General features: G+C 44.8%; 1 protein-coding gene across 1 annotated transcript; it reads right to left on the reverse strand.

Annotated features, from left to right (window-relative positions):
- Positions 1 to 1,934: 1,934 nt before the first annotated feature.
- Positions 1,935 to 7,578, reverse strand: HOXB9 (homeobox B9). The gene is made up of 2 exons (XM_030021156.2): positions 6,949 to 7,578; positions 1,935 to 3,486 (listed from the first exon to the last, which is right to left on the reverse strand). Exons 1-2 carry the CDS (start codon positions 7,454 to 7,456, stop codon positions 3,251 to 3,253), a joined length of 744 nt encoding a protein of 247 aa, XP_029877016.1. The 5' UTR covers positions 7,457 to 7,578; the 3' UTR covers positions 1,935 to 3,250.
- Positions 7,579 to 11,008: the final 3,430 nt, after the last annotated feature.

Genomic DNA, 11,008 nt, shown 5'->3' on the forward strand with positions numbered 1-11,008 from the left:
AAAAATTACTGAGAAGCACAGCAAGTTTGCATGGGACCAAGTAAGCACTTGCTACACCGGAGAGGAATGATTTCCATTTGTCTCTGGACATTTTTTTTTTTTTTAACTTAAGCAAAAATTGATTCTTATAATACACTTAACGAGCCACTAAAGAACGCAGGAAAACACAATGAAAATATTTCTGAAATTTTAGATGAAGCAGTATAACACAATGACATATAGGTGCTGTTGTTCTAAAATCGATTTTTATTCTGGAGCATTAAACATCTCTGGAAAATACATCCGGGCTGATGCTACAGAAGACAGTTTTTCCAACATTTTTTAAGTAAGCATATTTCCTAATAAAATGAACTAACATTTTAAATTCTATTTAAAAAGAACCTTATATTGTCGTCTTAAAAATATCCGCTCTTTACCACAATTCTAAGGAAAGTGAAAAACGTTTCTAAATCCTAGTGGCCGATGGGTTGCAAACATCAATTAAGTCACGGATACGCTTCTGAAAAATATAGTAATGAGGGTTTAGGCAAGTCCATACTCAGTTCGAGATATGAGGAACACACCAATTCAGCATGAAGCAGATTTGAAATTCATCCATCCTTGAGAAGAATCAAACAAAACTGAAAAATTTGACTGCCCAGCTTAAACACAGCTAAATCACCTTTTTCGACCCACTATCATTTTTGTTTTAAATAAATCCCTATTTAGAGAAATAAGCCTGCTGCCACCAACTTTTTCCCCCCAGCTCAAAATTACTCCGAAACTGCTTTTCTTAATTGAGTTTCGAGGAAGGAGATTAGGGGCTTTGACACAGGGTGAAGTTTGGTTACATTTAACTCCCTCCGGCAACAGAACAGTTAAATTTTGAAGCCCCAAGGAGCTACTTCATGATGGAAAGTTTTACACGAGAAAGTCTAGGCATTAAAAAAAACCAAACACAAAACCAACCAAAAAACTTTCTGAAGAATGGTCTTAAACACTTAAAGTCTGGTTTCTTGTCGAGTGGAAGATTTTAATTTATTTTTTACCCCTTTCAAGAGGAATTGAAGTGGTGGAAGTTTCAGTGCACCGAGGCGCAGCTACTTGATCCTTATCTCTGGATCATGGGGGGGGGGGGCGGAGGGGGGGGGAAAGCAGGAACACTTCCCAAAAACGCAAATCTGCCTATCGCTTCTTCCCAGAGCAATCTCTGTTCAGCAGATAAAAGTGGTCTCACAAAACCTGACGCTAAGGACACACGAGTTAGCGCTTCTGAAATCAGATTTGCACTGGGTCGTTCAGAGATACAGCAGAAATAAATTTCTTTTCTCTATTTTTTTTCCCCCACCCTATGAAAACAAGCCACCTTACACTCGCCTTGTTCCTAGAAAGCCTCCTGGCAGCTAAACATACAAATTTGCACACGAAGAAAACGAGAGAGGTTTATTTCGATATTTTCCATCCACTATCCACTGCAGAACTCTTCGCATACTTAAAAAGCCACAGTAGAAACAGAAAACGAGCTTCAACATTCACAGAAACACAACCACAAACACATTTTACAATACCCACCATATAATCAACTGGTACTAACCCCCCCCCCCCCCCCTCCCACCCCCCCCCCCCCCCCATTCCCAAAACAAAGTTAAGTCTTACAGAGATAAAGGGAAACCAGTCCCGCACGGGCGGGTTGGAGAAACCTCCAGCGGATCTGTCAGATGAGAAATCAGCTCCGGCCGGCATGACATGAGACCAGTAAGGTCTAGATTTGCTACTCTAAACGCTTCTTCGGGTGAGGATGAGGATGGAGGAGGCGGGGGGGACCCAGCGCGGAGCCGCCGCATCCCCCCCGGTGTCACCCGCGGGACGAGGCTCCTTCCCCGGGGAGGCGGCGGGCCCCGACCCCGGCGTGGCACCGGGCCCCGGAGGAAAGCGGGTGGCAATGGGAAAACATGCCGGGAGCTCGCTTCAGGCGAAAAAAAAAAAAAAGAAAAAAAAAAAAAACAACACAAAAAAACCAACCCCACCCCAACAAAACCCTACCGACATTCAAGTATTAAAAGCATCTCAGCAAACAGGAGGGGGAAGAAATACACACAGGCTAGGGTTGGCACTTTATCTCTGCAACAGCCTACTGCTTTAGGAAAAGTCAATTCACAATAAATTATAAATATGCTAGCACTAAGAACACAACCTTCCCCTCCCTTATAGCTCTACTAAGGTAGTTTTTTAACTAGAAAATCCCATTCTTCCTCTCCTCTAAAAGTTAGGAATAAGTTGGCAGGGGTTCTTCCGCCCCTTTTTCTCCTAAATAATTTACAATGCGGCTCTGAGAGTGCCCCCCACACACTCTCTCGCCTCCCTCCCCGTCTTTTCTCCTCTTCCAAGTGACCCAGTATAAAACTACCAGATGAGGAGGTTTGCCTGGAAAGATCCTACTAAACTTTCAGGTCAAAGTCACATATCTGCCATGGCACGATTCAAATAAAAATCCCGCATAATAAAACAAACTAAAAAAAAAATTAAAAAAAATAAAAAAGAGAAGGAACAAAAAAAAATTTTAAAAAATTAAAAAAAGGAAGAAACCCAGCGCAGTTGGGAGTTGGGCTGTCATTAACCGACTACCCCGGTATAAAGTTGGCGAATTGAAAATGATTTGTTGGGTGCAATTAAACGCAAGTCTTACGAATGTGTCTGTCTTGCAGTAGTTTAATTAAATCGTCTGGTTCCTTGGTCACCTCAACGTGTGAGTGTGAGTGTGTGTGTGTGTGTGTGTGCGCCGGGGTGTTGTGAATGTTATAGAGAATCATTGTCCTTACGTGGATAAAGAAAGACAGCGAGGTTTGGTGGGGGCTTGGGCCGGGGTTGTTTGTGGCCAGTTGTGTTTGCCGTCTTGTTTTCCATGGAGAAAATGCAAGTAGAGAAAGCTGCTGCTCAGACAGGAGCCTGTGTCTATGTTACACTGTAGGGAGAAGAAAAGGGAAAAGGGGGGGGGGGGGGGATAGAGAAAGAAAACAAGAGAACAGAAACAAAACCCAGCATGTGTCCCCAAAAAGGAGCTGCAGTTTTGGCTAAGTTGCCTCCTATGTGGCAATACTAAGAAGATAAAAAAGAATAATAAGCAACATCTCGCATGCAAAGGTGGAGATGGGAAACGGGGAGGTTTTCCCCTCGTGTTTGGGGGATTTGGCAGCACTACAGTGGGGGTGCGCGGCCGCGGAGGCTGGGAGCTGGGGGGGGGGGGGGGGGGGGATGCTGCTTTTCTGGTTTTTCATTCTTTGCCCTGTTCCTTATTCATTTTCTTCATTTTCATCCTTCGGTTCTGAAACCAGATTTTGACTTGTCTCTCACTCAGGTTGAGGAGTCTGGCCACTTCGTGTCTACGGTCCCTCGTCAGGTACATATTGAATAAAAACTCCTTCTCTAGTTCCAGGGTCTGGTATTTGGTGTAAGGGCATCGTTTTTTCCTGGAGGAACGGGCGTGAAGCCAGCTGGCAGCTGGGTTAGCTGAAAGAAAAGCAGCAAGATCAATACGATGCAGCTTGAGTGTTTCTCAGAAGGTTTTAATCATGCCATCAAATATTAAGATTATACATACGCATATGCACGCCCGGGTGAAAAATGCTCCCTGCCATAGGAGTTAGCAGCAGGGGCCGTATGAAAATCATACGGGATCGTCAGGGCGAGCACAGGCTGCGCAGATTAGGGGGGGGGGGCGATCCCGAAATACCACCGTACACGCACCCCATCCCTCCCCAGTGTGTGTGTGGGGGGACTGGGACCCGCAGACCCCTGTTGTCTGTACGCACAGATTTGTGACTGTGCACACCCACGGCTGTGTGTGTGTGCACACGCGTGTCTGTGCACAGCCGTGCCTCTGCACACCCGGGTCTGTGCACACCCGGGTCTGTGCGCACACGTATGTTTGGGTGCACACGTGCCACTGGCAGAGCTCCCCCCACTTTTCCCCAGGTCCATCTATGCCAGGTAAACACCCACATGCACTTATAGATTTGCATAACGCCCATATCTGCACGTTACGCACCATATATACAAAGAAACCAAGGCAAATTTTTTTTTATTTTTTTTTTTTTCCAGACCTGTTTTCCCACGTGTCTACAGATTTACTCCTACAGACATATCGCGCAGGAAAAGAGCAGAGAGAGGAGGTCTGGAGAAACCTTTCATAAATCCTGCCTATTTTTTTGCTATGTGGCAAGAAACGGTCTCGATACAATAAACATCCTCTGAGGGCTGGATGGACTCTGCTGCCGGAGATCTGGACAGTGTTACCCAGAGACATGGACATTTGCAGAGCTGCAAATGCAGCCCAAAATAAATAACAGGCTGCCCGTCACCCTCGCGTGTGGGAGAAGTTACGTGGGAATCTTTTGCAAAAAGGACATTTCAGGAATTAGCCCATTCAAGGAGGGGGGGGGGAGAAAACAACATTTTGGGAGCAGAACCACCCCCACAGACACGACAGTGGTGAAGGTCGCACCCAAAGGTGAAGTGGGTTTAGGGTAAATAATAGAGCATTTACTAATCACATGCAAATATTAGCTGACCGTTGGGTAACTGAGAGGCGGGAAAGAGTAAAATGAAGGGTTACAGACAGACCACGTATTTCTATTTTATTTCCTTTGCCTCCTCTGAAATTATGACTGAAGCCATAAACCTTTACACCAATTAAATGGACCATTATAAATATATACATACACACACGCGCGTGCCATCAGAACGTTTCCTCTACGTAAAATGAAATATATTGAATATTTTTTAAAAATAATCCGGTTAATCTTCCCCTGTAAGTACTGCCTCTTACAAATTTGCACGGCTATTTCCTTAATGTAATTGACTTGATCTAATATGCAGAATTAAATATTAAAGAGGAAGAAAGCTGTTAATAATTGATACTGTTAATCCTGCTACCCATCCTTTAATGGCAATGGAGGGCTCTGCTTCATAACGGATTTTTATTCGGTTTGGTTTTGTTTTTCGGTCATATTTTGGATCGTTAAAATAGAAGATATTTTAAACGCCAGTGTTGCTTTATCTATTCACTAGACACAAATCCCTAAACAGGAAAGTGAATGGGAAGACGTTCTGGCGCAGCTTTTCTTTAAAATCCAGCAAATAAATTAACAGATCCCTGTGCCATACACAGGGTGGAGATTCATTATTACGAAATACTTTCAAAAATTGAAAGAGTCAGGGAAATTGGTGGAAGTACTTTCTGCAAAACAGCTCCGTCTTCCAGCCCTGGCAGGCTCTCAACATCAGCCCAAATTAAACTATTATTTAAAACAAAATATGCGTCGTAACCACATGCCATAGAAACCACACAGCATCCTCTTAGCGCGCGGGTCCCTGCACTTACTTATAACTTAATAACATTTTCTTGGACAAGATTTTTATATATTCAATTTCAGGGACATTGAGCACAGAACCTGGATATTTAATTCTCTCAAATCATTCACCTCACGGTTGCAGTTTGTTCTGGATCTCTGCCCAGTACAATAGAATAGGACTTTCTTTTTGTGTGTGTGTGAGTGTGTGTGTGCCTGTGTGTCTGCGTGCAAGTTAAATGATAGGAAAAAAAAAAAAAGTCACCATAACATCCTGCACAAGGAGGGGAGGAAATCGTGAGGGACGAGAATATACTGTATTTTTAATCGTATGGTTGCAATGGCAATCTCTGTTGCTGTTCCACGTTGACTGGGGGGGGGAATAGAAGTTAATTCAAGGGGAAAAAGAATGACTGTGTCAGTGCGTCCTGCACAGACTCCGAGGAGTTCTACCCTCGGCGGGGGCTGCTCCGCTGCCAGTTTGGAAAACTTCGGCTTTCACTGCAAAATATTTACCGTGGGGGTGAAGCCAAGTTTCTTTCTTTGCCTCCTGCTCGGGCTTTGGCTCCGGTTTACCTTTCAGATAGAAACCAGGTACCAGCCGGATCGGCACGAGGTGAAGATACTGATTCTTTCTTACTCAAACGCCATTGCATTATTCTTATTATTATCACCGTTATTATCATTATTATTAATAATAGTATTATTAATAGCATTATTGATAGCTTTATTAAATATTTTCAAGGCGAGTGATTTTTTTTTCTATATTTCAGGGGAAAAAAAGGACGAGCCAGCTCGCGGAAAAGCACATGCAGAAGTTTAACTGTTTCCCCAATCTGGCTACATTACAAATAAAAGCTAATTAAGTTGGAAGCACACACCCCCCCCTCCTTTTTTTTTTTTTTTTTTTTTAACTAGGAAGGAGCGTGGCTTTGAAATATTCATACCCTGGACGGTTGCATTTAATAAACAAACAATTAAACAAACAAAGAAAGAAACCCGAGGAATACTACTACTACTAAAAAAAAGACACGACCCCCCCTAAACCCGCGAGGAGCTGCGGAGGGGAGCGAGCCCGTCCCCGCATCTGCCGGGCTACACCGGAGCGGCGGGCACGGAAAAGCCCCCGCTGCTGTTTACTTCCCCCCCCCCCCCCCGTGAACTTTTCCTCCGTAATTTCTCCTCTTTCCCCCCTTCTTGTTCTTCTCCCCCGACCGCCACCCTCGGCTCCCCTTTCCCTACCTTTGTTCCCCGACATTTCCCGGCTCCCCCCGTCCCTTCCCGTCCCCACCGCCCGCACCCGCGCAGATTTACTCCCGCTTACTAAAGTGGTCTCTGCTGCCGGAGCCAGCGCTCTGGAGGAAAGAGGATGCCTCGCTCCAGCTTTTGTCCGCTCTGGACTCTGTTTAAGCTCAGAGACGACGCTCATTTTTATTTTTATTTTTATTTACCGGCAGAGACAATGCCACCCCTCTCCCCTCCCCACCTCTCCCCTTAGGTTGGCATCGGCAAGCTGAGACTTTTCTTTAAGCCCTGATTTTAAACTTTACGCAGCATTGTCCCCTTTTATTGCACCTCCTCCAGCTTTTATACTGTTTACTTCCTCACTTTTATAACTTACTTTGATCTGTCCTGTCTTTGTCTTCGCTTCCTTCACAAACTTTATTGTCCTCGAAGCTGGGCCTTTGATTGGAAACGATCCCTTCCCTTGCAGCAGAAGTTTCTAAATTGTACTCCTGTGTTCCCTGTTTATGGACATCCCCGGGACGGCCCAGCAGCGGCTCTGCCTTAACAGATCCCTGCCCGGGGAGGTTCTCTGCTCTGGGTACTGGATCCAGCCAGCTCCGGAGATACCTGCTATCAGATGGGACGCTTTGATGTTGAATATATGGATGGTAGACGGCAGGAAGGGTACCAGAAGAATGTGGATTCAAAGGAGTCCAGGAGGCGCTGAAAACTGGAGGTTTTGGCTGAAAACTACAGGAGGGGAATTCTAGATGCTCATTGTGCCCAGCTTGCCTGGAACTTGTATATTGCCCAGATGAAAATTTAGCTGAAGGCGAGTCTTCACTTTCATGACTTATAATAGAGTCGACATAATAATTGCTAAGAGTCCCAGAAATGGACATTCTCAGACATCATACAAAGCACGGTTCAATGAAGGGAAAAAAATATATAGGACAGATCTAGATTTGTACTCTACCCCCTTCTCCAACTTCCCAGCCAACAAAGTACAGTTGGGCTGCTGTGTTGTGAGCTCCCAGCAAAATGATTGGTCAAACTTTTTTCGTGTGCCTGATAAAGCGTCAGTCTCGGCGTAAATCAATCGAAGCCGAGGGGGCTGCGCTGCGCTGTCATCCGCCCTTGCATTCCATATCAAGGATGGATTGTTTTATGTTTATGCAATGTTGCAAAACGTCAGGAGTTTCGAAAAGCCACCAAACGGCCAGAGCTGGGGCTAATATCCCTTCCTAGATTTGCTCCTGAAATATTATTGGGGGGGGGGGGGGGTCCGGAAGGGGGGGGAGGTTGGTTTTTTTTTTAATTTTTTTTTTTTTTTTTTTAAAGAAAGATGCTGATGTGCTCGCTTTGCCTTTAATAACCATCATGGGGGAATAGAGATAAAAGCTATTCTTTGCCACTCGGGCTCCAGAGTACGATAGCAAAAAACCCAGAGAATAAGTACAAACCAACGCGCGCTTGCCCCCCCCCCCGCCGTGATTTCATATACATACATATATGTGCGTGCATTACAGGCGTATATACATAAAGATACACATATATGTGTTTTTGTAAAGAAAAAGATGGATCTAGGTAGCCAGAGTGGTGGGGAGGGTGTTATAAATAATTAACCATCTGGGGTGGGAATATGGATTGTTAACATGGTGAAATAACGTGGGTAAATATGAAATTCAAAATGTCACTGGCATAGACGTGGCATTGCAACTTTGACCAGCAAGCTGCAGAGCCGCAACCCCTGTATACATCCAAAGCCTGCCTTCGACTTTATGCTTAGATATATATATATAAGAACATCTTTCAAATACCTCTGTATATGAACATATGTTCGCATGTTTCACGGCATAATCTCAGGGTCGCTTTGCTTGGGCTAAAATAGTTTCCCACATTGCTGAAATCAGAAGCCTTCATTTAACTTTACAAGGCTAGTAAAATACAGTGCGCCACTGATCCGGCTTTGTTACAGAATGCCTTAAACTTGTGATGGTTAAATAGTTTAATAAAACTTACATTAGCTTTCTTTGATTTTTATAGCCTTGAATTTATTGCCTGTGGAAAAGAAAGGGGGCAAAAAAGGAATCCCTCGCGTTTTCAGTCACCGTGCCCCCCCTCACGCCTCGCATGTATGTGCCCACGGTGTGTGTGCGTGTCAAACAACATCCACCCACCCCCCCCCCCCGCTTGCATTTTGCCCGTGTTTTCGAACACCCGACGATTTGGGGGTTTTTTCCTTCCACCGAAAGGAATGATTGACACGGGGTTAGAGCTCGGTGCGGCTCCCAGCCCAAATGATGGGGGGTAACGGGGTCAGTTTTACCAAGTTATGATGATAAATCCGTTTATTGCAAGATGCTCCGATGGCATCGTAAATGTTGGTTAAGGAAAAGGTGCTCTCTATGATTACGGCAAAAGTGTTTCTCTGGACTTCAGCTGTAACAGTCTGGATCAATTTGCCTCCTTTAATCTATTACCCCTCCGCCCTTCTCCCTCTCACCCCACCACTGAAGGATATTTAAAGTGAAGGGCAAAGAGATTTCTAGGAATGATAAATCATCGCGAATCCTTCCTGAAGTGTATAGAGATGGAAGTCTGTATTAACAGGCTAATAATAACATTGAGGGGTGCTAATAGCCGCCTGAAATGAAGGAAAAATATATTTCGCATTTCCCTCTGTCTGGATGAGAGTCTGCGTGCCTATGTGTCCATATGTCCGTGCCTACACAAAACGTATGTGGTAAATTGCTATCAGAGGTGTTTTATCGGTACTGGAAGACTGTGAAGGCGCTTAAAAACCTACACCCAAAGCCTTAGATTTTCCCTTATTCCTATAAGCGGTGCTTTTCCATGAGCATCTGCCCTTCAGCCTGATGGAGGGACACGTTTCCCCATGTCCAGGACCAGAGCTCCTCTAAATGAGTCGCTATTAGGAAGCTGTCCATTTTCATTTAAAAAAAAAAAAAAAAAAAAAAAATCGAGAGGGTTGGGATGATGGGCAAGGAGAACCGGAGCTTAATGCCGGAGGTCAGATTTATTTTTAGTTTTTGCATCCATCAGGGTAGCAAGAGCCCCCCAAGCAGCTCAAAATCCTCCCTGTGTTGGAGAAGCAGATTCAGTCTGCAGGCTCCAGCCAAGGTGAGGTTTGAGGAGTGCTTGGGGAGCCCTCGCCAACCTCTGGGCTAAGATCTTGCCAAGCCAGCCGTGGGTAAATGTCCCCAGGTGAGTACTCCCCACTGACCTGCAAACTCTCCTCTCCTTCCCGGGGGGGGTGGGTTAATCCAAAGTAACTCCACTTCACCCCTTTCGCGTTTAAACTGGTGAAAGCAGAGAAATCCCCTACCAGTGAGCAGCGTGGGGCAGGATCGCTGCTCTCTCCAGTGCATCTCACACGAACGGGGGTTGTGTGAAACGGGGGGGGGGGGGGGGCCGGAATTCCTGCTTTTTCCAACTTTTCACATTTCTATCTCCTTCTCCCCCCCCCTCCCCTTCTTTTAACTTCCTTAAGAGTTGGGGAGGTTTGGAAATGAAAAGACCCTGTGTCATCAGACGTGAAATACGAGCTGGTTGCTCACATTGTCATATTTCTCGGCTTTATTGCCTTTCAGAAATGATTTTTAAAAATCAGACTATTTCACAAGAGATTCGGAGGGACTCTGCAAATGTTATGAGAGCTTGGGAAAGGAAAGGGCTGATTTAAGTGTGTTGTGGAGATTAAACTCGCTTGGCACATGGAAATGTGTTTATACAACTGATGGATAAACAGCCGTGTTGGTAGCAGGGTGTTGAATAAGTATAGATGAAATTATTGAACGTTAATTGAAGCAAAACACCTGTTCTCTGTTTGCTAGATAGATTGGCCATGTCTTACCTGTAATAAATATATTCTTGGAAAAAATCCTGGTGCGGCTCCTATAAATAATGATGAACTATGTCAGCATGTGAGTATATAATTTTCTGTAGTATATAAATTTAAACCAAGAAGACTCCTAGGAGCGTGGCTGTGAGGCAGAAACCAAGGGGTTTCAGATCCCTAGTGACTGGAAACCTCACAAGAAGATCTGCAAAATCCATTTGCTTTTGCTCCTCTGGAGGTTTCCGTTTGTTCAGTAGTTTATTTTTTATACATATCCCCATAGCTCATCTCTTTGTAGCCTTTTCTGAGAGGGGCTTAAGGCAAACTACAGCTTCATCCCAGGTCTGCCCGCTTGGAGATACCACGTCGTGCGGTGCTGCCTGCTTCGGGTGACACTATATAGGCGTTTATGTTTTCAAGCCCCGAATAGAAGCCATCAGAAATTGCATGAAAAGCTCTTCTGTTTGCAAAAAAATCTTGGAGAAGGAAAAGTCAAGGAGAAAGTGACCTCGGAGCAGAGTCTAAAAGTCTAAAAGGATGAATCTTTGGGAGAGAGGAGGCAGGATGTGCGAGCTTTGCTCGGTTCGCAAAC

This window comes from Aquila chrysaetos, chromosome 8 (genome assembly GCF_900496995.4).
Source record: "Aquila chrysaetos chrysaetos chromosome 8, bAquChr1.4, whole genome shotgun sequence".
Taxonomy (NCBI): Eukaryota; Metazoa; Chordata; class Aves; order Accipitriformes; family Accipitridae; genus Aquila; species Aquila chrysaetos.

Coding starts and splice junctions, on each gene's coding strand:
- HOXB9 (XM_030021156.2), bottom strand. CDS start 7,456: ATGTCCATTTCTGGGACTCTTAGCAATTATTATGTCGACTCTATTATA. Junction 3,487..6,948: donor CAAAGACAGGACAGATCAAA/GTAAGTTATAAA, acceptor CTTTTCTTTCAG/CTAACCCAGCTGCCAGCTGG.